General features: G+C 39.7%; 1 protein-coding gene across 1 annotated transcript in view; it reads right to left on the bottom strand.

The window, feature by feature from the left end:
• Positions 1 to 27,603, bottom strand: part of LHX3 (LIM homeobox 3) — a 43,603-nt gene that overhangs the window by 14,911 nt on the left and 1,089 nt on the right. Inside the window, exons 2-4 of the mRNA XM_033961814.1 lie at positions 8,536 to 8,707; positions 4,614 to 4,816; positions 1,659 to 1,810 (exon numbers count right to left, since the gene is read on the bottom strand). Of these exons, the coding sequence (XP_033817705.1) occupies positions 1,659 to 1,810; positions 4,614 to 4,816; positions 8,536 to 8,707 (527 nt within the window). The remainder of the gene's footprint in view (positions 1 to 1,658; positions 1,811 to 4,613; positions 4,817 to 8,535; positions 8,708 to 27,603) is intronic.

Genomic DNA, 27,603 nt, shown 5'->3' with positions numbered 1-27,603 from the left:
ACAGTGAAGAACTGTATGAAAAATACATATGGAATGCAGTTAGAGAGGGTAGGTTACAATCTATTTATGGTATTTGTTTAATTGGAAGGTGTTAAGGTGGGTAATTTGGGGGAAGGTTATCTGAAGTTTCATGGCTTGTAAGTTTCATGGCTCCGCATTATTCTCTTCTTGGGATGGGAACGTTTCAGTGCCCCCTCATATTTGCCACTGGTGCAAAAGTTTCTTAAATCAGCACCTATGTTTGAAGACAGTCAAATAAATACAGTACATGGTACCTCCATGGTATAAAAAGCTGCATGCCAGTTGGCAGAATTATTAACTAGCTATCAAAACAAAACTTTCAAATTTGTTTCAGCTTGTCCCTTAGATATCCAGTTATGGCTGGAAATATATACAACTTTGAAATAGGATGTATTTTATTAATATACCACCCTTCCTGTAAGCACATTTTTTTCTCCTGAACAAGAGCCCCTTTCCCTAGCAAATATGAAAACAGAAATAAGGAAATATGCCATTGTATTGGCCCCATTTTCCATCACATAATGCTGTTTTATCTACAATGGATGTTTTGTGTTAGCTCTTTTAGACTCACGTGGTTATCAGTGAACTCTTGCATGCCTCGGTTACTAGTCTAATAGACAAGTGGTTAGAGTAGGGGACTGACAATGAAGCCCAGTTCAAATTCCAAAGCTACTCTTTGTGACCATGGCAAACCACTTAACCCTCCATTGTCTCAAGCCCTGCACAGACAGGGAAAAACCTAGTGTGACTGAATGTACCGTATTTTCACGCATATAACGCGCGCGTTATACACGATTTTTACAAACCGTGCATAACCCTGCGCGTTATAAGTGTGAGCGCGTTTTACAACTTTTTTTTTTTTCCGATCCAGCATCCCCCCTGCGAACCGGCATCCTCCCCCCCCCCGCTCGTGTCACCCCCCTCCCCCGCGATCCTACAACCCCCTCAGCACCGCAAAACATCTCTTACCCAATTGGGCACCGGCACCAGCACCAAGGCACAGGACGTGCCAGTGCCAGTGCCCGAAGATCCTCCCTCGTTGGGCTGAGCTGGGCTTTGAGCATTTGCGCATGCTCAAAGCCTTCTGATCTCGCTCTCTCCGAGATTCTCAGATTGAGAATCTCGGAGAGAGTGAGACCAGAAGGCTTTGAGCATGCGCAAATGCTCAAAGCCCAGTCCAGCCCGGCACAGGGAAGAAGGAGGATCTCCCTGCACCACACAGCCCAGCCCAGCTCAGCCCAACGAGGGAGAATCTTCGGGCACTGGCACTGGCACGTCCTGTGCATTGGTGCTGGTGCCGGTGCCCAATCAGGTAAGAGATGTTTTGCGGTGCTGGGGGGGTTGTAGGATCACGGGGGAGGGGGTGACGCGAGCAGGGGGGAGGATGCCGGTTCGCAGGCCAGAAAGTAAGCGGGAGTGGGAGGAGGTTTTAGCAGCATGCGCGGTATACGCGTGTGCGTGCTATTTAAAAAAAATTTTTACAGACATGCTTTGGACCCGCGCACTATACGCGTATGTGTGTTATACACGCATGCGCGTTATATGCGTGAAAATACGGTAACCCAGCTTGAGCTACTACTGAATAAAAGTGTTAAATTAACTCCAAACAAATATGCCGTGTGCCCGGTATCCTGTACCTGTACCACTCTCATGTCCAGTCCAGTCTCCGAGGACAGTTGTTCTCTCACGTGTCTAGCTGGCTTTGGAGAGTTGTTATATGCATTTTTCAGAGTTTCCAGTTGTTTTGCAGTGATGGTGGTCCGGGGCCTCTTTGCTGTGGATTCTGCTTCTGTAAAAACCATTTTCAAAAGAAGACATTATAGCACATACGCACACATACACTCCCCATAGCCCTCAAATTCTGCCTTCAAAGGATGACGTCCTGCCTACAGCAAGAAAACTGCTTTGCTACGTAACATTCTGTATTTATCCTTTCGCTCTTAAGTCACAAAATCAAGCCTTCGGACCCTTCAACCAAAGCTGGCAGGAAACAAAACCACAGTTTTTAGTTGCATTAAGAGAACAGGCGTCTGTTATAGGGGAAAACACCCTCCATGGTTTCAAGACTAAGCTGGACAAGTTCCTGCTAAACTGGGACATACGCAGGTGAGGCTGGACTCATTTAGAGCACTGGTCTTTGACCTGAGGGCCGCCGCGTGAGCGGACTGCTGGGCAGGATGGACCACTGGTCTGACCCAGCAGCGGCAATTCTTATGTTCTTATGTTAATCATTCTTTAACTTGTAACTTGAGCACATCATTATCCGAAAACTTGGGGAAGGATTCAGGTCCGGATTCTCAAAACTTTAATGCCGTCGCTAAACTGTTCTCCGACGGTTTAGCCTGCACGCATTTCAGCGGCAGATTATCAAAGCGGATTATCTGTCTTTAGCGAGCTTCCTAGCAGTCTCCGACAATGACATGCAAATAGGCTCTTCAACATTGAAATGAGCACTCCGGTGGATTATTGAAAATCACCGAGCCATTATCTACAAGCGGCGTTGGCTTATGGCGACAAATATCAGCAATTGCTCCGGGGATGCCCGTTTACTGCCAGCATGTATTTTACATTGGCTAATGAAAAAATAAAAGTTACATGATTCTCATAAACTGTAATTATTATTGTTTTTTTTCATGAGAGAGATAAAAGCACACATCTTGAGCGCATGTATGATACCTGCATCTTATGTGTTTCTGGCTGTGGTTCATGTTAAAATTTTACATTAAAAGCAAACTACAAGATTTACCTGAATTATAGTAGTTTTGGGGAGAGAAAGACATGTTTTATGCGCGCTTGTTAAAAGTCAACATTGCTTCTCATCTTTCCCTTCCTTTCTTGCTTTATTTTCATGCTGGGCTTTGCAACACGAACTGCTCCCACTGTATTTATTGCGTTGCGTTGCTTTCCCGGCACATGTGCACATTCACGCCTCCTACCTACACATGTGGCGATCACTATCAGCGGCATCTCGACGCATGTAAATTTTGCAAATCTTCACTACTGTCCGCCGACCTCATTTACGTGCATGATTTTTTTTAAAGAATGACTCGCACTTTTGAATTCGCTACAAGAACGCCTATGCCAGCGCCCCGACATCTTTTAACGTGGTGTTTTGAGAATCCTGGCCTCAGATCTTTCAGTTCAAAGACGAGTTCGCAAACTAAATGCCAACAAGATGAAATATGAAGGGATGATGCAAGGCATGTTTGGATCTTCTTGTAAAACAGTTTGGGTGAGAGATTTTTCACTGGGCTGATGTGTATGGGTCTCCTCTATTTTCTCTGAAGTTTGGGTGACTGATTTTTTTTCTGTTATAATAACATAGGGGTCCTTATACTAAGGTGTGCTAACTGATTTAGCGCGCGCTAAAGATTAGCTAAGGCGCCCATTATATTCTATGGGCGCCTTAGCATTGAGCGCGTGCTAATCTTTAGGGCATGCTAAATCAGTTAGTGTAAAAGGACCCCATATTTATTTATTATTTATTTATTTATATCAAATTAATACTGCTTGGTAGAGACTGAACTGCTCTGAATGTATTAAACATTTCTCCGTTTGAATGTTTGGCTCCATCTTATTACTTGTAGCTGATTCCAAACAAAGAGCTAATAATTAAATTTTTAAAAACACAATTTATTACCTTAGAGAACTGTGGATCATATTGAAGCGCAAATGTGATGGTTTTAACGACTAGGGCAAATTTTTCATCACGATTTTTCTTCTTTTTTTTAAATCTTCAGACAAAATGAATCACTAAAGGCTATTAGATCATACATAATTATTCACTGTTATGAATCCTTTTGTAAGACTGGACGGTCCTCCGTAGTGTAATGAATTATGTATATTTGTGCACATGTTCTGTCTCTGGTTAGACTTTGTGCTTTCTTTTGAGATGTGTAAAAATGTGTTTAGTGTTGAAATTATAATAAAACCTAATCAATATTAAAAAAAAAAAAAAGACACATTTCACAGTGGAGTTACTGGACAACTCAAATTTTGTTTTCTTCCTTTGGAAAGTTTACTCCAACTTGTGTGATAAGATGCTGCTTCACGGATATTAATGAGCAGTGGAAGATGGATGAATAGATATTAAGTTCTTGTTCATATGACCAATCTTGATGCAATTTTTAGAAATGCATTTGATACCAGAAAGGGCATTAGATGGGTTAAGTCTGATTAGGATTTGAAAAAAAAAAAAAAAATAGAAAAAGACCTGTGAACAACTGCTGACCACATGCCAAGCCCAAGTCTTAAACGAATACAGTTTAACAACCATCAGGGAAAGTATTATTCTTTAATTGAAAAAAAAAAATTAAAAAAAATTAGATTGACTTTGCTATTCATACACTGAATTTGTCAATACGAGCAAAAGAAAAGGGAATGAATGCATTGCTCTCTACATTGCTCAGGATCTTAACTGTTTTTCTGACTTTGCTAGAGGACTGATTTATTTTGATTTAAAAAAAAAAAAAATAAAAGCAAGAAAGGTAAGCATGACTCAGATGTCCTTTTCTTCTCACTCTTCATCGGAACTTTCTGTGTTCTGGAATTTGGAACTGAGGTTTACTGTGCCCCTGGGTGATAGAATTTACCTCTTTGCTTTGCAGTCTCATAATCTGCTTTGCAGACCAGTCTACTGTCCTCCATAAGGTAAAACTCGTCTCCTGTGGCTAGTTGTCTTTTGCAAACTATGCAGGAAAAACAGTGAAGGTGATAGACAAAATCCTGAGCTCTTCGCACCACTTGAGTTGGGGGGATACCCTGTTGACAGGCCGCACATTTTGTTCCAAACCTCCTGTAGAGAAAGAATCCCAATAGAATATGAGACTAGAAAATACAAGAAAACAGCTCCAAACAGTGTTTTGATTAAGAAATCTTGGAATTATCCCTGGAAAATATATTTGTGTGAGAATTTTACATAGGTGTTTGTCGGTATAGGCGCAAAGGTAAGCAGAAATATTCATTTTAATAAATATCCATGTTTTTACTACTGGGAATGGGGCAAAAATCAAGAAAGTATTTATTCCACTGGGTATGCTATGGGGGTTAAATAACCCGACTCCACTTATATAAGTGTTTTGTGTGGGTTTTTCACCAAATCAAGTTGCGTTTTGGTTTGGTTTGTTATTTTTACCAAACTAATAAAATGCATTGTAATTTGACAGTTTCTTATACTTCAAATAAGAGACATTTGATTTTCAATGTTAGGCACAACTGTTTTTTGTTTGTTTCTGACAAAAAATATTGTCACCTGTAGTGAACTAAATAAATCATGTAAAACCGTGTGGAAGATGCTTCTAAATTGTTTACATACAGTATGTAAAAATAAACATAGGGTGTTGGAGATATCCAGAGTCCTCTCCCTACAACCTTAGCTTTAAGTCTGCCAGTATATACATTAATGATGATGTTAAAAAAAAATCTGTTCTCAATATGGCTACAGGCTTATTTAATGTCTTCTACCAGATCTAATAGAATTTTCAGCTTTATCTTGTTTAAATATTTATATAACAGGTTAGTTTTTCTGTACCCACATTCATATAGCACTTTAAGGGGTCCTTTTACTAAGGCGTGCTAGTGCCTCTTAGCGTGCGCTAAATATTACTGTGCGCTAAATGTGAATGCATGCGAATGCGTCCTTAGGGCATAATGGACGCGTTGCCATGCATTAACATTTAGCACACGCTAAGACACACTAGCGCACCTTAGTAAAAGGACCCCTAAGTTCTTCCCATTGCCCTATAGCAGAGATAGGGAACTCCGGTCCTCGAGAGCCGTATTCCAGTCGGGTTTTCAGGATTTCCCCAATGAATATGCATTTAAAGCAGTGCCTGCACATAGATCTCATGCATATTAATTAGGGAAATCCTGAAAACCTGAATGGAATACGGCTCTCGAGGACCGGAGTTCCATACCCCTGCCCTATAGGGATCTAACCCATTCATTTTTGGGGGTTTTAGTGGACCCAAACTTTTTCCATAAATATTCACAAATAGGTCACTGCGTCCATTACCATTTTCATGAAACCACTACCCCTGCTAAATTGAACTACTAGGGGGTCACTGGCTAATCAAGACAAGAATGATGTGGATTCCCGAAATGTACGAGTTATTCCACACTTTTCTTCACACTTTTCCTTTCCTTTCATGCCACTGAAACGAAAAGTGTCAAGAAGCGCGTGGAATAACTTATAAGTTTCATGGCGCCACATCATTCTCTTCTTGACTGGGCTGAGAACTTTTCAGCGGCCCCTTCCTATTTGAACTGGAAATGTTGACCCATTTTAGAGGTCTGCTTGTATGAAACTCTTTTGTGCAAGCCAGGGGTCTCAAAGTCCCTCCTTGAGGGCCACAATCCAGTTGGGTTTTCAGGATTTCCCCAATGAATATGCATGAGATCTATGTGCAGGCACTGCTTTAAATGCATATTCATTGGGGAAATCCTGAAAACCCGACTGGATTGCGGCCCTCAAGGAGGGACTTTGAGACCCCTGGCTTGCACAAAAGAGTTTCATACAAGCAGACCTCTAAAATGGGTCAACATTTCCAGTTCAAATAGGAAGGGGCCGCTGAAAGGTTCTCAGCCCAGTCAAGAAGAGAATGATGTGGCGCCATGAAACTTACAAGTTATTCCACGCGCTTCTTGACACTTTTCGTTTCAGTGGCATGAAAGGAAAGGAAAAGTGTGAAGAAAAGTGTGGAATAACTCGTACATTTCGGGAATCCACAGCATTCTCTTCTTGATTAGCCAGTGACCCCCTAGTAGTTCAATTTAGCAGGGGTAGTGGTTTCATGGAAATGGTAATGGACGCAGTGACCTATTTGCGAATATTTATGGAAAAAGTTTGGGACCTGGTGCAAGCTGAGTGATTCTGATAACAGCGGGATCTGGATAGACCCTGCTGTCTGCCTATACCTATACCTATATATATATATATATATATATATATACAACCACAACCACAACCCCACTTCTTTCCCCATCCTCTCACTCCCCAAAAACACTAAGGAGTCTTCTGGTTGGTACAATCAGCCGCAGCTCAGTTTATTAACCAAACACATAACAAATCTTAACTTCATTAACATAATGAACATTGTATAAAGAGCACCTCCCGAGCTACCGAGTGGCTTAGTTTTATTCCCTCAACCCCGCCACCACAGTAAGAGTCAGAGGGGTGGCATGTCCCTCATGCCCCTTTTCCGGGTCACCAGACCCACCGGGCACGACTCCCTGCCGTCCCAACGCTCATCGCCTGATGAGCCTCCTGACCCAGTAGCTTGGGAATCCGCCACAGGCCTGTAACTTTACAGCCCCCCCCCCCAATAAACCGAGCTGCGGCTACGCACCCAACCCAAGAACCCTCTCGCACCCGATGGAGAAATCCTGATTACTTCAAGTGAAAGAGTTAGGGCTCCTTTTACAAAGGTGCGTTGGGGCCTTAACGTGCGGAATCGTGTGCGCTAAAATGCCCCGCCCGCTAGCCGCTACCGCCTCCTCTTGAGCAGGCGGTAGTTTTTTGGGTAGCGCGCGCTATGGCATGTGCTAATCTGGTGCATGCACTAAAAACACTAGGTCACCTTTGTAAAAGAAGTCCTTAATTTTAGTTCAATGTTTATTTACATTCCTGAACAGGAATAAATTATTTGGAACGTAGCCTGAATAATGAGTCCTAGTCATACAGCCTTACCAAGTATCTTTACTGGAGACTTGCAAAACTGATGTCACTCTCTAATCAATTAAAAAGTGCTTCTTAAACCTCTCATCCCCATTATTATTTTTTCTCCTCAACTATCCTGAAATTCATTTCTAGAGTCGAGAGCCTGGGGGCAATGCACGAAGTCACTCTATAATTTAGATGATAAGGGTGTCAGTAGTTGATATACACTTCAAATCCGAGGGATTTTTTTTTTTTCTGTGTTGGGGTGGCTATCAATTACAACAATTAGATCCCATGAAATCCTATTTTCTTTTTTTATTATTATTATTTGTTTTAAACTTGGTCTTGCTCTGCATTCGGTTTCCACACTGCAAAGTATAATGGAGCTTGCTTTTTTTGTATTTCAAAAAAACCCTGAAGCATTTTCCCTCTGTGATCGCTTTCTGCATATGTTAGTTCAAAGATAGGTAGTAGATTTTATCCAATACAGCAGAATCGTATCCTCTGAAAGCAGCATGATTACATATTTACCAACTCCGAGAACACTACATTGGTCTTAACAGGAGATGCTTTATGGGGCGGAAAAGACTGAGATTCACTACAAATTACTTGTGTTTAACTGGAAGCTCATTTTAAAAGAAATGATTAGAAAGCTATAGTGATTTTTTTTTTTCCAGTGGCGTGTCTTTTCTTTCTGCTTTGTTCATTTTAGAAGTCAACATGTTATTTCTTGAACTTAAGAAATAATATCCACAGAGGGATCCGCTAAAAAATAAAATACAGATTTTCCTTCCACACGAGCTTGAAGCCCCATTGTCTGGCAAGCTCTGCTTCATATTTTCTGGGTTGATACTTACTTGAAGAAATCTTCCTTGCAATAGACACTTTCCCCCCTGCTAAAGCACTTCTCGGCCAGCTGCATCTGACAGTCACTGCATTTCAGACACTTGGTGTGCCAGTGCCTGTCCAAAACCTTCAGGATGAAGCGATCCACAATGTGTTGACTGCACCCCGCACAAAGAGGGACTTCTGGAAACAACAGAAGGTGTGGGAAGAGGACCAGCCATTATTACCAGTAACTCGCCATTCCAACCATTCCAATCTTTCACATACAATTATTTCAGAAAGACCAAGATAGAATACCTGTAGCTCTCCAGTTTGGGGATAAATGTTATTCCAAGATACACGGTGCTTCAAAATGATGTATCGACAAACCTTATTAGGAATATTCATTATTAGGCGTCTCATGTTTCATTTTAAGTTTTATAAAAGTGTTTAATGACAATCTTGGCATCTGACACTTAGCATGTTTAAAAAGTTTGTTATTATTAAATGCATACATCCACTAATTAAATGGAAGCATTGCATTAGATAGACATACAAATGCAAAATTTAGATTCTTGCTCGAATGTTAAAAGCAAATAACAAATGTGGGAGGGGAGGGAGATATGAAAGCTGTATGAAATCTGGAACTTCTCAAGCTACATTACATTTCTTGAAAGGTGAGACCAAATGCCTGGATGTCTAGAATTAAAGCATTTGGGATCAAGTTACACTGTTTTCAACGTTATCTGGTATTCAATCATTTGTTTGTTTCAAAATTTCCACAAGACAACAACTAGCATATGATGCCCGTCCAAATACTAGGAGACAGATGTAGCAAGTGTAGCTGCATGTGGAAAGATGCAAAGTGGAGGAATCCCTTAGTCTATTCCAAGCCATTACTGGTTCCATGCATATGCTTAGGTGCCTGTGTCTTTCTTATAAATGAGATATGAATCGGTACAGATTGCCTCAGTTTGCAGAAGATCAAACAGCTCTAGATCCAAATTGCAGCTATTACTAGATCCTATCGTACATAATAACTATAATCACAACTTATTATCTCTGCTGTTCCTCAATATTTTCTTCCTTAAAGAGGAGCAGAAAGAGAAAGAAAAAAGAGACAAATTTGGTCCTGAGCGTAATAGCACTATAGTGACCACTAGTTTAATAAATAATAATATGAATGTGCAAAAACACATAAACAAAGCCAAATCTAGCACATGTGCTAATTTAGACTGGCTAAGTTTACTGATGTTCCCTGAAAGTATGTTTTAAATGAACTATGCTTAGAGAGACAGAGATTTGTTAACCTGACTCACAAGAAAATTATAATAGAAATTTTTCTTTTCAGCAATATGAAACATAAATCCCTTTGAGGTTTTCTTTTCTGTTTGTTTGTTTACGTCACAAAGAAAAATTAAATAAAACATATCTAAGCATCAAACAGATTATCCGGCATCCAAACGATAATAAAAAGAACTTGCCAGCTAAGGTGAGGCTCCAGGGCTGGCATCCCATATTCTTAGCAACCCCTTCCAGAAGTGGCACAAGGTTGAGTACCAACCCAGGCACTGTGGCTGCTGCTGCTGCCAGACTCTCCTGGCTGACCCGAGCGCATCCCAGAGCCCAAGCTGGGCACAGTTTACGGTTCCCAGAGCACCATCTCCCAACCGCGCAAACACTGCTTCCCTTCTGCTCGCCACACCTAATCTGCTACTCTGAGGCATCTCTTAAATTAATATCAGCACTAACTCCCAGGAAATTAATTTCAGTCTTTACATGAAAGATCTCGGTTAAGTAGATAGACCCTTACGTTGCATTGTGACCTCGGGGTTCAGATCTCTCGCAATGGCTCTTGGATATTTCTTGCAGGTTGCTGTCTCTTCGATCATGCACAAGAGACACTCCCTATATCCAACCTATTTTCCGCGAAAAGAAACCCCACTCCATGCAAATAAACTTCATTCTACCTTAAAAGACTTACTGAATCACAATATTTACTGCTATCTAATTTGGTCTGAGTCCAGTATTTGTAGCTGCTGCTTCATCCACCAATCAGGACCCGTTTTCTGACTCTTTCTAAATCACGCTCAACAATTAGAATTGTGAAGCTGCAAACAGTACCAAGAGATAATTCAATAACTCATTGTGACTTTTTAAATACTCCCTAACTAGAGGCAACTTTGCACCTTAAGAGATCATAGGAAAAGCTGACTGTAAATAATTATTTTGATTGGACATATTTGCCTACTTTCAATAGAACAAAAAAGGTTCAAATGGTTCAAATCACCTATTTGCTCAGAACAAATTACTGGCGTATAAATTTATGCCATCTGATCCAAGTCAGAAAACTCTATTATTTTGATGGAACTGGGGGATATATAGACTTTTTTTCACATTGTTGTTGTAGGTGGGTAACAAATCTTTCTCTTGATCATTTGTAATTAATTTTCAATGCTTTGAATTTAGCAAGGGGAATAATGACAAGCTGATCCTTCAAGAAGCAATTCTAGAAAATTCCAGGAAATAAAGATTGTCAAACAGAAATGACATATTTATATGAATAAATAATCATATATGCATATGTTTAAATCTATGTCAGCCTGCTATATACATTTTTATAAATTGACTCATAGAGGATATGCTAAAGAAAATGGATTTTTCATACTTAAAAATAATATAGGGCCACCATAAAGAATATGTTGTCTACACTTTTAATAAGGAATTATTTAAGGGTTGCAGTGTTTTGGCTATCAGGCTTCTAAACTACCTATGTGTATTTGTGTATTTAAATAATATATATTTATCTATAGAAAACTGAGTTAACACTGCTCTTCCAAGAGAAGATATGAAGCTTCTCTGAATTGCAGCAACTTTTATAGAAGGTAGGTGTTTAGTTTACTTAAATAAGAGTAAACAAAGTATATTACATGTAATATATGTATTCTGTTTTCTTTACTCTTATTTGAAGAAAAATACTTTCTTAACTATTTCTCAAGCTGCCTACTGATTCCTACCATCTATGAAAGTTAGCATCCAGCTGCAATTCAGAAAAGTTCCAAATCTTCATCAAAGTGAAATACTATTTCAATTTTTCGGTATGAGCCTGGGTTGTGCTTTCAAAATGGATAGGAGGTGGCTACCCTAATGCAATGGGAACGGGTGTTGACTCCCAGGCATTTGTAAAACATCAACAACTCAAGCTTGCAAGCAAAGACCTGTGGGTGGTACTGTTTCTAACAGTAGGGGTAAGTGTTCTGGTCCTCTAGGGCTACCTATTAGCAAGATTTTCTGGACCAACCTAATGAATATGCATGAGCATAGATTTTCAGGTTGAATTAAACAGAAATTTATCTCTTGCATATTAGTTATCATGAAAATCCGACTTGTATTAAGGGATTTCTCTACTGATGGGCCTGTTTACAAAGAATGCCTTCTATAAAAGACTTCTAAACAATATCCTCCATTCTAGGCAATTTCTTGTAGGATACACACCAATGTAAATAGGTATACTTTTTATAGATCAGATCTTCCCAAACCTATCCTGAGAATTTCAAAAATCAGTCCTTTGTATTCTATCTTTGCACATGCACCCCTACCATTCAAAAGGAAGACATTGTATTAAGTTAGATATAATATGGTATTTAGCTTAATATAATTTCTTCCTTTTGAATGGTAGGTGTGCATGTGCAAAGATAGAATACAAAAGGACTAGGAGCAGGTCTTTGGGATTGATTTGTACCTGAGACTGACCCCGTCCTCAAATTCATATATTCTTAGGCTTTTTGATATTCTGAGAATTTCACAGCCATTGGGGCTTTCAGCTTTTCAACACCAAATATGGATGAAATAAAGCTGTATATATTGTACTTTCAGTTCATGTAGATCAGTGGTCTCAAACTCAAACCCTTTGCAGGGCCACATTTTGGATTTGTAGGTACTTGGAGGGCCGCAGAAAAAATAGTTAATGTCTTATTAAAGGAATGACAATTTTGCATGAGATAAAAAGAGACATATGATCAAGAAACTGTTTTATTTTACTTTTGTGATTATGATAAACATACCGAGGGCCTCAAAATAGTACTTGGCGGGCCGCATGTGGCCCCCGGGCCGCGAGTTTGAGACCATTGATGTAGATTATTCTCATATGCACCTGACTGGCTGTGAGGTTGCTAGGAAAAGTATCTGAGCTTGACTCAAAAGTCTCTTGTTCAGTGGCATTATAATAATTATTTTTTTTTTTTTTAAAGATAAGACTCATGTTCAAATAATTGAACTTGAGAGAATGACACAGTGACAGAATTTATCTCCATCCCTGACCCTGCGGATAACCGCAGGAAACCATCCCGTGCCATTCTTTAGTGTGTATCTAAACCAGCATTCTTCATTGGAAGGCTTGAGGGCCAGTGGCTGTGCACATTCATACTTTGATTCTTCCCTTGCTCCTTAAAGAATGACACAGGAATGGTTTCTCGCGGTTATCCGCAGGGACAATGATGGTGACAAATTTGGTCACCATTTCATTTTCTAAATGCAGCACTTCGACTTACAAATATTCTACTGTTTCTTTCCTAGCAATTCATCCTCAATACCCAGGAAGAGAGTGTCTCCCTTGAAAAATATGTCACCATCCCCATGGATAACTGTGGGAAACCATCCAGTGTCATTCTTTAGTGTCTATTTTAACTTCAGCCCTTCTACACCAGCATTCTTCATTGCAAGGCTTGAGGGTCAGTGGCTGTGCCCATTCATGCTCTAATTCTTATTTGAGCCAAATAAAGGCTAATGAAGCCATTGTGACATCACTGATGTGATTGACTCTTAAGCATTGGTGGAATGAGGCATTATGACATCACAATATCTGCTCTGGATACCAGAGACTGTCAACCTCACTCCTTCTACACCAGCATTCTTCAATTCAAGGCTTGAGGGTCAGTGGCTGTACCCATTCTTACTCTGATTCTTCCCTCTCTCCTTAAAGAATGACATGGGGATGGTTTCTCATGGTTATCCGCAGGACAGGGACGTTGACTAATTATGTCACTGTGTCATTCTCTACGTGGTGTAGTGCCTTTTCTATACATAATATGAGATACATAGATAAGAAACAATAATCATTCCCACAGGTGTGATGTTGTGTTGAAATTTTAACCATAATACTAGTGTTAACAATTATATTCTGAAAGTACCCATACCTCGATTTCAGTTGCCATAACCAAGATAATTTTTATGTTTATATGTCTTATGTGAAAGGGTGTCCTTCAGAAATACCCTGCCACCCCCCTTCTATACACCATTCTGGTTCACTTGCTGTGGGACACTGGTTCAATATTTTCAAATGCCATTTGGACCTCATGTGCTACTTCTTTAAATTAGTTCCCTTACTCCCTTACTCCTGCTAATCCATCTTATCTATCTATATGCTCCATGTTTATTGTGTTGACAATGTAATATAGCATACTACATATTATTTGAAAATTTTTTACTGCTGTAATTATCTATTGCTTATGTTTGACTTATTCTTCATAAAGGAGGTAAATAAATCCTAATAAATATTAATTCATAGGGAATATATCCTCTTTTGAATTACCATCATATGTTGCAGCTGAACCTGGTGAGATGTCTACCTGCAAATCAAATCAAATTTAATCATAACAATAAATTTATCAAAGAAAAAGGGAATGTTTCTAGAATTCAGATGACTGATTTCTCTGACGATTCTTTAATGATCATGAAAGTAAATTGTGCCTTATTTTGCCATGGCCTGATTTATTTAAATTTTGGAAATGGCACCAAAACCTTTGGAATCACACTGGAAAACAGTAACAACAGGAGCCAGATATGTTTACTTTTTCTTTTACTCTTACCCCCTCTTTCCTCCTCCCTCCGAACTTCCCAACAAATCACACAAATACTTATTGGTGGAAACATAGCTGCAGCCCTCTTTACTGGAAATTAACATTTTAACAGAACAACCAACATAAAATGTCCCAAGCTACAACAGTATAAAGTATAGCCCCTGACCCAGCCATGTCAGCAAGGATCTGAGGGGTGGCATGAACCCCCCTCCCCCCCCCACATGCCCCATTCTCCAGGGTCACCTGACCACCAGGCATGGCTACCACACCATCCCGCAGCTCATCACCCCGATGAGCCCAGCAACCAGTTGCTCGGGACACCATTCCCATGCCCCTCACAGCCTCAACCTTCCAGCGCCTAACAAAGGGGAGGGTGGGCGGGAAAGCCACCTTGGAGGACCAGGAACTCCACAAGTCCTTCGAGGTCATGACTTAAATCCCTCCCTCCCGACTACCCCCACAGCTGTGGCCTGCCAATCACTCCCCAATCCTTCGGTGGGAAAACTCCGCCAGCCAATCCCCTGCCATTTCCCACCCACCTCAGGACAACACATGCGCGCGCTCGTCCTCCCAGCCCCATGTTAATCTCATCCGAGACGGGCTCTCGGATTCCCAAAAGTGGCTCAACTATTAGACAAGATTAGGCAATCACCTTAGGGCAAAACCTTCTATGGGGCACCCAAAAGCAGCTTCAGTCAATGCAAAACTAGAGATGCCGCTGAAAGTTCTCAGCCCAGCCAACAAAGTTGGGGCAGTCTCCGTCGAGGACATTACACTTAGGGCTCCTTTTACGAAGGCGCATTAGGGCCTTAATGCGTGGAATAGTACACGTTAAAATGTTGCATGCGCTAGCCGCTACCGCCTCGTGAGAAGGCGGTAGTTTTTCAGCTAGCATGAGCTATAGCACGCACTAATCAGGTGCGCGCGCTAAAACCACTAGCGCACCTTTGTAAAAGGAGCCCTTAGTCCAGTGATTTTCCATTTTTTTCATTCCGTTGGAAAAAAATTTGGAACAAAACAGTGGAAAATCACTATGCTACTTGTATAGCCCTCGATGAAGACTGCCCCAACTTTGTTGGCTGGGCTGAGAACTTTTCAGTGGCACCTCATGTGGGTCCTGACAAGCTCAAAGAAACAACCAGAGGTACTTTTACTAGTAGAAATGGTAAGCTGCTTCAAATAGCCCATTTGTCCATATTGTTCTGAGAGGGGTAGTTTTAGGGTGATCATGATTTAGGCTAAGACACCTAGGGCTCCTTATACTAAAGTGCGCTAGGGTTTTTAGTGCGTGCTAACTCCGTGCTACATGAAAAAATACTAACGCAAGCTCTATGGATGCATTAGCATGTGAGCTAAGTGCGCGCTTAAACCGCTAGCGCACCTTAGTAAAAGGAGCCCCTAAAGGTTAATCGTTGGGGGGGAGGAGAGGGAAGAAGGTACAAAGCTGAATGTTGTCCTGGGCTATCAAATATCCATGCACTGGTCCTGCTGGAAATGATCAGGTGGCGGAAATAATGGATTCTAAATTGTTTCTCACTTCTCTTCATTTGCTCTTACGTTGGAATAATTTGATTTGTTTTTACTGACCTGTTACAGGTACTGTGCCTAGAAGCGTATTGAACAAAGGAAGGCATTCGGACGTCATTTCGTTCAATTATTTATTTGCCAACTGTACCATCTTTGGATAAAGGAGTCTTACTCTTTCTTTGTATTGTGTGCTGATGATAAATGTTTAATGTCCTGGTTTCTATGGTCTGATATATTTTTTAAACCCAAAAATGGACTCCTCCAGTTCGTAAATGCTTGTTTACCCCTTGTGGAAATATAAAACTATGGTACGCTGGCGCTGCATTGCCACACGCGCTAACCCCGCGCTACGCTCATTGCTGGCGTTAGAATGCAGCGCGTGCTAAAACCGCTAGCGCAGCTTAGTACAAGGAGCCCTAAACACTGATCCATTTGTGATCTGGTTATTTAACAAATTCTTATTCTGCTTTCTAATTGGCTCTTGCACTGCATGGAAATCGGACCGGCAAAATTCACAACTCTTCTCTCGAGCCTAATCGCTTCATTGAGACATCCTATGATTTATTATTCTGCTTAGTGTTTTTGCACTCTTTATAGTAAGAAATATTGCAAGAATGAGGGGGCCACTGAAAAGTTCTCAGCCCAACCAAGAGAAAAAATGATATGGAGCCATGAAACTTCCGATATGAAACGAAAAGTGCCACAAAAAGCGTGGAATAGCTTGTAAGTTTCAGGGCTCCACATCATTCTCTTCTTGGTTGGACTGAGAACTTTTCAGCGGCCCCTCATATATCAGCTTCGAAGTACAGGTTGTATAATTATACACTGTGATATATATAAATAGGCTAAACCTAGTAAACACTACACCCCTATGACATTTGTGACAGACTGGGCATGTGAGTGCATTGGAATGAAGAGAGAACATTCTGACTATACTTCTTGACCATAGGAGGCATGTTTGCATACAGGTCACCTGAACCAGGAGAAGCAAATAAACCTTTATTAAGGTAGGCCTTGTAAGTGACAAAGAATCTTGCTACTTTTTGGAATTCTGCCATGTACCCATAACCTGGCTTGGCCACTTTAAGAAGAAGGATATTGAGCCAGATGGGGCCTTTAGCCTGACTTAATATGGTAACATAGTACATGACAGCAGATAAAGACTCGAACGGTCCATCCAGTCTGCCCATTAGTTATACCCATTAAAAATACATGATTAAATTAACTTGTTTCTTCTTTGATATTTCTGGGTCATAGACTGTAAAGTCCACCTGGTATTGTCCTAGGTTCCAAATGCTGAAGTTGTTATTCTGCTTTCTAATCGGCTCTTGCACTGCACTTACGTTCTTCTATGGTCCTACCTCCACCCCTTCTGGAGACACACAGCCTCTCTTTTGACTCAACTCCCTTTTAGACTCCAGAAGATAGAGAACCTTGAGCCACTAAAGTAGCCTTGTGTCCATTCGGTCACTAATTTGTAAGCTCCACAGAACAGGGACTATCTGTTCAGTGATACATATACTTTGTAGTACTATATAAATATTCAGACGTACTATATCTACTATGTGTGTGCATATAGAATCTGTTTGTATACAGTATTTCTGAAACTGGCAGTGTAAATATCTTTCTGAAATTATTAATTGAAATATTACAGTCTTGTTTTTGTTTTTTGCTATAGAGTGCAGACATTTGGATCATGCAGCTGTTTAAAAGATAATAAGTAAATTTCATTTAGGATTTTTATTGTGCGCTCCCTTCTTTGTCTTTTAAATAATGCAGAGTCTCTACCAGTAATAATTCAACATTAACCTTTTCTACAGTCTTACAAGATAATACCCTACAGCAGTAAAAGGGTTTGTTCATTCTCAGGGACTTATTTGCCCATATTGTGGGGAGTGTGTGGTTGTGGGTTCAAATCCCACACTGCTCCTTGTGACCCTGGGCAAATCCCTTAATCCCCCATTGTCCCAGGTACATGGGGGATAGAGTGTGAGCCTGCCAGGACAGATAGGGGAAAATGCTTGAGTACCTGAATGTACACCGCTTAGGTTATAAGTGGTATATAAATGCTATAAATACATATTTTATTCTTTTTATTCTTATTATTTATTTTGCAGAGTGGAATAGGAGAACCCAGTTGGTAAAATAATCATCTAGAAATTATTGCAAAGGGAGAACTGATTACTTCTACCACTGTGACCCTATTCGGCAGTTTAAAGTGGTATAGACAGAATTTTAATAAACATAAACATACTGCACTGGAAAGTGTGCAATTAAGAACTGCTCTCGGTATAATACTTCAGAGGAAACAAATAGAGTTGTTAAAAATGTATGCTTGATTCGTGGTATAGAAAATGATTTGCTACGGAGGAAAATATTTTGGAAGAGATAAAGAAAAAAAAAAAAAAGTGCATTAAGAAGTCTTCTATCATGAGAGTAAGCAGCACTGAAACATTTGTCCCTTTTGCAGCTTTCCTCCTTTCTGACCTCTTCTTAATCCTTGCTTCTGCCTTTTAGCCGTAATCCAGGGCATTATTGTGATAAGGAACTACAGGATGTTAGAGAGAAAAGATGAAAAAAAAAAAATCTGAGGAGTAGTTGTTACAGAACGAAACAAGATGATTAAATTACAAGCAGCCTGCTAAAAACTAAGGACTAGTTTGGGTTAGTTACTCTTTAACATGTTTCATTTTCCTCCTGAGTTACTTTGATTTGTCTGGTTCGTTCTGCAATAATTTCAAGTCTATATTGTAAGCTCGTTGGATTTCACAACAGTTTGCAAATGGCTATCAGCTACAGGTGAATTATTTATAGGGGGTTTTAGTATTCCGACAAACCTCGTTTGCAGTCAGCTATTTACATTGTTCTTCGTCTTCTGGGGGGGAGGAAAGTGTATCAGCTGATTTCCTACAAGCGGCATCACCCATTTCAATGTATGTCAGATACACAGGAGTATTTCAGTTTACACGAATGTCCTATTTACTTTCAGATTATTCATGCATAAGATTTAAGAGTGTAGGAAAAATAAACCCATTGTAAAACAAAAACCAAAAGAGAATTTCATAAATGCTACCTTTTCTGCCTGCGTTTGGCAATAGAAAGTCAAGTTATAGCTGACCTCTATATGCTGCTGACAGCAGGTATACACAGGGCTGAACACCCCCGTAAAAATGCCCCCTCCCCTTCCAAAATTGAGGTTTCTTATAAAGCTATAAGGATACCTTTCCGCAGGTCTTCATTTTGAGCCAGCAAGGCAAAGAGCATATCGGTATTGGACGATTCTTTGGTCGCATTCAATTCTTTAAGAGCATCCATCTTGCATTGTCTTCTCTCCCACAAAGTATGCGCTGGCTAAGGCTCCCTCTCGACCAGGCTTTCAAGAGCTAAGCTTTTCAAAATATCTTCCAGCTCTCTCTTCTTTCACGGGTCCCCTTTTCTCTCATCTCCTAGCCAGGAAGCGCCAGCAAATGGGAGCTCGGCTCTGGAAGAAGTCCCGACCACGTACATGAACCAAAAAAGCCTCTGAGGGTATAAGGGCACAGCTGTAGCTGATGTGCGCCTGCGAATGCAGAAAGAGGGAGTTGTGCGAAGCTGCAGGCAGGCACCGCTGGACTAGTAACCCTGGCGACTAAAAGTTCACTCTATAGAAAGAGGATGGAATAACACCAGCATGCAGGGGTGTAACGCTCAATGAGGCTCTGGGGGCCAGGGGCGAAGGGACAGTTTATCATTTTTATGTGTGCAGGCAAAATAATGAATAACGTTTGATTGTCCCTGAAATACAGTAATAGGGGGCTCTAGTGATTGTTTTATCCGATGCTTTCTTTAAAGGTGGTGCCCTAAACGAGGCCTGGGGTAATCAAGATTAAAAAAAAGGGGGGGGCATGAACAAGAGGGAATACTCTCCCCTCCCCCAAAACCCTAATTATTATACATTACTCAACACCATAAACTGATGTTAAACTATGGTTTCTCTCAGCTTTCCTTCCCTCTTAGAAGCATTATTTTAAAACAGAAAGCCGAAACAAAACACTAATAAAATAAAATTTAAAAACAGTACACGTGTAAACTTGAAGCCTTCTTGAATAGTTTTCTTTTTAAATTATCTCGAATCTTAACATTTAAATGATCTGTTAAACTTCATTGTCCAAAGTTTCTCTTTAGTTTCATTTATAGCGACATCGGTTTCTTTGCAGAAGCATTCATGATTTATTCCTTGGTGCTAAGCTGAGGAGACAAGGAAATCCCGGTCTTTAGGTTGGCTACATTGTTGCCTATTGGTATTCGGTCGGGCACGGTACAAAGGGCTGCTGAAAAGTTCTCAGCCCAACCAACACCCTAAATTCTGAGCTTTATTTTGCCACTGTAGTTGAAAAGATCTTATTTCGTTAAGTGCCAATTTGCAGAAAGGAAGTTATCTGTTTTGACTTTGTTTCAGATCCTTGACTTGAAATATATTCATATCATTCTCGTCTTAGTTGGGCTGAGAAATTTTCAGCACCCCCTCATAGGAGCTGCTAAGATACACAGTATGGCACTCATGTAGATCTAGGCACCTTTGCTGAGTTAAAAAAAAAGATTATAAGCTCTCTGGGCAAGGTACTTTACATGTAGGTGCTATGACAATGTTGTGTGATTACATATTGTTTTGCGTCACCGGTTTGGCTTCTAGAAGTCATGTTCTAGAAGTACTGTACTTAGCTGAGACACTCCTTAACCCCCTTCTTCTTTCGCTTCTTCCCTTCTCACTCACTCTTTCTCCCTCCCTTCTTCACGCTCACACTCATACTCACACTTCTGCTTCAGTAAGTGGTGTTGGTGATTTAGAGAAAAAGAAAATATTTTCCTTCAGAGTCAATACTGAACCAAGATCCTACATGGGGTTATGCACCTGAAAAAAGTACACTTACACATACAATATTAATTCCATGACCTAAATTAATTGCAATGCAGATTATTCCCCCTGAAATGCAAAAATTCGCAAAACATTCCTCCTGAAGAAAATTAAGTGTTATGCCAATTCAGAAATTATAACATACAAACATATGATTTAATTAATATAATTGAACAACAAATGCGTTCTTGATCCTTTGGGTTTTTATCAGGTTTATAAACATTGATACAGCTCTTTCAGACAGGCATTAAATGAATAGTTTTTACTTTGTTTATATCATGCTTTGAAATGATTTACAAATTAATTTACGTCTTTAAGGCAAACATTTAAAAGATTGACCAGTTCTGGTATAGTTTATCCAAAGAAGAAGGTACTGTCTAATGTTAACCTAGTTTTTCTGTAAATTACCTAGGTTTAGGTAGTTTATAAATGTTTTAAATAAATAAATAGTTAACAATCATCTTTGGTAATTTTAATATGAATCTTGTATTTTCCCTTAATAAATAATATTTTGCTATGCAGAGAAAATGAAGGCAATTTTAATCATGAAGTCATCCAAAACTTTCATTATATTAAACTTCAGGATCAGTCATGTATAGTATTTGTTTCTTTTGTCCTTCATTTTGGGTTTTTTCCCTGAGTTTTAATGATTTTTACTCATTTTTATCTCTCAAGGGCTCACTAATCCTTAAACTTTACAGCCGCTTTCAATCCAGCCTAATCAGAACTAATTAAATTAATTTATTAAAATATAGGCCTTTGTTATTTCAGTGTTTCTCCAAAATAATGTAATTCAACCCCTTTGGGAAACAGTTAAAGCATTTCAACATTGCCTTCAGATTGAGCCAAACAATCCCAGAAGTGGCGAAGGTACGCTTTTCCTCAGCCCCTCTAAAAAGAAAAAGAAAAAAAAACGTCTTTTTTTCCCATTTCACTTTCCCTTATTGGGTCTTCTGGAAAAAAAAAAACCCCACTTAGATAAGGTGACTGTCCGTCCACAGACTTCTTAAAGACAACTGTTTACTCTGGGAGTCACGGGCAGCTCAATAAAATGTTAAATATGGAAACACCCTGGAGAATTTTATTGACACTGATCTTTAAAGCAAAAAAAAGGTATCTGGGGAAATCAAGCCTAGTGCTACTGATGGATCTTGCTGATGAATTCAAAATCAATGTCCCATTTGCCTGTATTTTCGGAGTATATGAAACACATTTTGGTGAAAGGTGTGTGATGCTTCTATGTTATTTCCAACTTTTAAGGTTTAATAATAATTTTACGTCAGATTGATCGTCCACTCTGAAGAAGTCAAGCGACACTAATGCCATACAACGAGAGACGCTTATGACCGATGAGTGATATAAACGGCATCTGCTACAAAAAGATTTAAGCTTAGTGGTTTATCAAGAGCAATCACGGAAAGAGAGCTGGGGGAGGGAGAGTTGCTGGGCTTCTTATTTATCTGACTTCTTTAAAAAAAAAAAAAAAAAAGAGCATATAGATTTAGAAGAATATATTTCATATTCAGGCCGACTCTACTTAGTATGTGTACTGTATGTACAATTTAAATTGATGTAGAAAGGCACACCTCAACTTCCGAGAGAGCTCAGATATTTTCATCCTCTTCAAAGCTTCTAAACCCAGAAGAGTATACATTCAGTCTCTGTACTGGTCTGTGAACCCTTCTGTCCTATGACCACTAAAAAACCAAAATCATGTAGCTGCATGCAAATGATAAATTTTATTATTGGATAATAATAATTTAAAAAAAACTTTGACACTGGTCTGGGGGTAGGGTGGGGGATGAGAAATAGAAAAGTGGAAGAATTCTGAAAGACATCCACATCAATTTCCTAAAAAAAAAAATAAATTCAAATGTTCTTACTATATTATAATATGACATATGGGAAATATAGGAACGCATGCTAATTAGCCTGGACATAGGTGAGCAGTTCACATTTTCTGTTATGACGGTGTATTTGGTTTAAGGCTTTGGATTTAATTCCTCGAATACAATCCTTGGTGTAGTAATTTGTAATTGGCTATTGAATAGCATTTCAAAATGGAAATGCAGGTGTCAATAAATACTGCAAATAAAAATTGGTGACTCTATTTTGTGCTTAATAACAAGTTTGTTCACGTCCCTCAATATTTTGCACAAACTCAGTTTCTGAGACCATATCTAAGGGACATTTTAATATTAATAATTACAGCAACAACAAATACTCTTACACCCCAAACAAAAGACACAATAATAGAAACTGCCTTTGCGTAAAGAATGTGAAGAAACTGGCTGCAAAAAGATCTTTCAAAAGTGTTTTACATACACTGATTTCTTGGAAAGGCATAATCTGTATATATAGATATCAAAACCTATGCAAAAAAAAAAAAAAAAATTTACCAGCTGGATAATATTGATGGGACCATAAGACAGAGAAAGCTGTTGAGAATGAAAAAGTCAAAGCACTATAAGACTTTAAGGATGCAAAGGGACAAGTCCCAGAGAACAGTATAAAGAAAGGATCATTGAGGGGTCTAAACCAACTGACAACAGAGTCCCCGAAAAACAACTAGAGAAACAAAACAAAATACACATATTTACACATGGAAACTGAGTGACTGGAGGAAACAGGCAGAGCAGAGCTAGTAGTAATGGATGTTCATAGTGCAATCCCCAAGGACCCCTGCATCCCCACCTAAACATATTAGACATTAAGGACATTTCCAGCCATTACTTACAAAAGCAGCACTACTTGGCACAACATACATTTTAGGATGATACTTCTGGATGTCTTAGGCTTATTGGAAGGGTCATATACTTAGAAATCTAAAACCATTCTCTATTATCTGGTGGACTGATAGCATTAAATAGTAAAAGGTTGCAGAATACCTGAGATTTGGAAATAGAAATTGTGAAAATTTGGAAAAATAAATCAAGAGTGGTACCCGTCAACATAAGGACACTAGATGCAATACCACTAGGACTGAGAAGAAATATTAACATGGTTTAATTTGTAAAGTGAAAACAAATGCAAATATATCTACGAGGTAGCTCATTAAAGATGCGCTTTGATGGTACAGTATATACTTTGTTTCCAGTTATAGTTACCAAGAAATTTAAGCTAGTGGATTCTGGTGCCCCATTAACAGTTCCCTCGAATGTAAATCACTTGCAAAGCATCTTCTTTTATAGCACCTGAAGCACTGAAAGGTTTCTCCAATTTTGTGTCTATAGAGAGAATACTTGCACATAGTACTTCTATGAAGCAAGTTATTTAGTGGACGGCAGTGAAAATACATATTCCCACTAGTATGGCAGCAACATTTTTGCCTGAAAGCTGCACAGATAAAGGTTCCAAAGACATATGCTAAGATTTATTAATTCAAGATTGTCTTTGAGTTTGTTTCCTGTTTTTATGACAAATATGCAGTTCACTAGAGACAGTAGAAATAAGCTATAATTATTAGGATGATTATTTAGTGGTGATTCTTGCCTCTTAATATAACTCAAAGAGCAAATACGGTCAGAAATTTTAAAATAAGTAATATCTGTGCTGTCTTTATTTATTTTACTTTCACTGTGCCTGGGAAATTTTATCCATCAATGAGCAATCTATTTTTATTTTTTTTTATTTTTTAACAACAGCATTATAACAAAAAAGAACAAAGAAGTCATGTCCAGGGGAAAAAAAAAAATCAAACAGTTAATATAGCGCTATGATTAACTTGCTTCATGAAAGTATGCGTGCAAAGAAACAGATGTAGATTGGTTATCTTTAATATGTTTTTAAAAAAGAATGAAATTCTATCCTTATATATTTTTTTCATTGCTTGGATCTTGGTGCCAGATCTTGGATCAGAATGGCCCACTTGGTATTGGAGCCCCTCCCCCCCCCTTTCATACCATCCCGTTACTTCACCACCTTGTATATGACATCATGAAAATATTTGCAAACCTTTTACCATAATGTTTACAGTAATCAGACAACAGACATTTTGATGGAAAAACCCAAGCCACAGCTCAAACACAATTGCAACAATCAACAACAAGATAACACCTCCTGAGCTACCAACATGTATAACAAAAGAATCCAATAATTGTCCCTGCCACCCACCATGTCAGCTAGGGCCATGGACCTCCGCGTCTCCTTTTTCAGATCACCTGACTCAAGTTGCCAGCTTCCATAAGCTTATCTCCAATTAGCCGCTCAACACCTAATGAGCCCAATACCCAATAGCTCAGGATTACCTTGAGCTCCTTTATAAACTACTGGCCCACCCCAAAGATACAAAGAGGAAGGGAAGGGAAGCCGCCTCCGAGGAACAGGAAAGGATCCTGAGCCTCAGAGATGCAGACCTACATACTCCCTCCCATAGTCCCTTGCTCCCTTACGTCTTAACCTATCAAATTAAACCTTCCCAGCAGAAGCCACGATTCTCCTGACTTCCCCTGCTGGCCCCCACCTTCAGCCCTTGCCCTAACCAAACTACTGCTGACGACCAACCTCCCCTCCCCCACCCCGAATACCTTTCCATAAGGTCTCAACAGGTGACTAACTCAGGCCATCCAGCACATTGTTAAAGTCACCTGTGGAGACCAGCTCGCAGGCTCTGCATTGTTGAACTTTAAATGTGACTTTATTTAGTTCAGTCAGATGCATTTTATTGTCAAACACCTGGCCTACATATATGCAAAATCATTTAGGTCCCTTTTATCAAATGGCATTAGGGGGGGGGGGGGGTTTAATCGCCAGCCACTGTGGCAAAAGCTTCCATGCTCATAGAATTCCTATGTATTTTAGGTAGGATTAACCTGTAACTCGTTCTGAAATCTTTGGAGAGAATGGGAGAGAAAACAAAATAAATAAATAAAGTGTCAGAGCTTTTACTGCAGTGGCCAGCAATTTAAAAAAAAAAAAAAAAAACCAAAAAAACACCCTAATGCAGCTTGATAAAAGAGGGCCTTAGTAATTGCTTCTCAGTTCCACCAGGGCATAATCACATATATTTTGCAGTTCATCTATAAAAGATTTATATCCATTCTGCGGAAAATCAATTTCTGAGTTTCTATTTTTATCAAATACAAATGGTTCAATAGTCTTTAGTGGTTCCTGAACACAAAGGGAAACTTTGGAAAAGTGCGTCCAATTCCTTAAAAGATTTACCTCACAAATTATGCTGGTATCTCGGCTCCTCCCCCTCCTCCTATTATCCCTTTCAATATAGCTTTGGGTAGCCAATATTATCAACAACAGCACAGTTCAAATCCAAAGAGTAACATTAAAATATATGAAAGCAATAGGGTGACTAACACTGGGCAATGTGTGTGTGTGTGGGGGGGGGGGGGGGAGTTTGCTGTGCCTTTATCTTCAAGGAGAGTTATCAAAGCGTAATTAGGAAGTCTGTGAAAAGCTAGCAAGAAACCATAATAATTTTCCATTTTTAAAATAAATTACTTAAAAACTTGCATGCAATCCCGCAAACATTCAGCAAGCATATATGTTAAAGCTAATCAAATAGTACTTATTTATGTATTTTTTACCCACTCGTCTTCCTTTGCTCAGCACATATGTTGCGGAGACGCACAACAGTAACAAGAAAAGGGAATAAAGCACCTGTATTTCAACGCACTTGGCTTGAAAGGTCAAGCCAGTTGAGAAGCAAACGGCCAAAGGTGACATCACTAGCAGTGAACTGATGCTCCTCTTGCCAGAAGGATATCTTATGAATATATTGTGTAAACTCTTCATTATCAAAAATGTGTGCAGTATACTTCGACCGTGTTGGCCTATCAGGACAACAGCTCACTATAACTTCCTTGTAAACAAAATTGTATTTTAAGATCTACCATCTTGGTTAGGGGCCTGGGTTGGAGGCAAGGGGCACTAGAACATGTGTTCACAGTAATCGATATTCCTTTCAGTGACGGCTTTAGTATCTGTACACTAATTATATATATTATCCTGAATCTTTGATGCAGAAGTACTTCGACTGCTATTTAACAATACTGCCAGCCAGCAGGTTCTCATTTTCTTGCCGAGACGTTTGAATCACTTAAGCTCCGGCTGGATGCAAACGATGCCTCACACACCTGTGACTGCAGCAACAAGCGTTTGAGTGTATTGCAGGAAGCGCTGTTGTAGAGAAAGGTTCCGTATCATCTTTCAGGAGATGGAGAAGGTCTGTATGGGGAGGGAAGGGATGGTAGGAAGGGGGGAGCAGAGCGAGCCAGGTCTCCATCTGACAGCACTGAGTGATGGGGTCTGGGTGATGGCCCAGATCGGGCACGAGCTCCGCATCTGTCCAAAAACAGACACTCAACAATGCAATTCATTAACTATGCAAAACGTCTCCTGCTTGGGCAGAGACCGCGGGGAGGGGGTTAACTTTTTTTTCTGTCTCCTTGTTTCTCTTTCTTTTGCTCTCCATAGCATACACCTTACAAAAACAGGATGGCTAGGAATAACTGATCTTCAAACCCAACAGTAACTCCGTCACAGTCATCTCACAGGGTCTCTTTTCCTAAAGTTTATTCACACTGTGTGACTGTGAGCGAAATCCTTTAAAAACTGTGGTTGCCTGGAGGCGTCCTTATTAGAGAGTTAACAATAGATGATATTAATGTCACTGGAATCTACACCAAAGCTTTTAATGACCAGATAATGTTAATAGAGTAGGGATTAGAAAAAATTCTGCCTACATTGGTCCATTAACCTCTTCAGATAGATTCCAGTCGTACAGTTCACTCAGACCAACGCAATGCTAAACCATATTTACAAATAGTTGAACGGAACCTTCTCCACTTGGAATGGCACCACGTCCA

The sequence above is a fragment of the Geotrypetes seraphini genome, chromosome 10 (assembly GCF_902459505.1).
Source record: "Geotrypetes seraphini chromosome 10, aGeoSer1.1, whole genome shotgun sequence".
NCBI lineage: Eukaryota > Metazoa > Chordata > Amphibia > Gymnophiona > Dermophiidae > Geotrypetes > Geotrypetes seraphini.
This window is presented reverse-complemented; position numbering and strand designations above follow the sequence as displayed.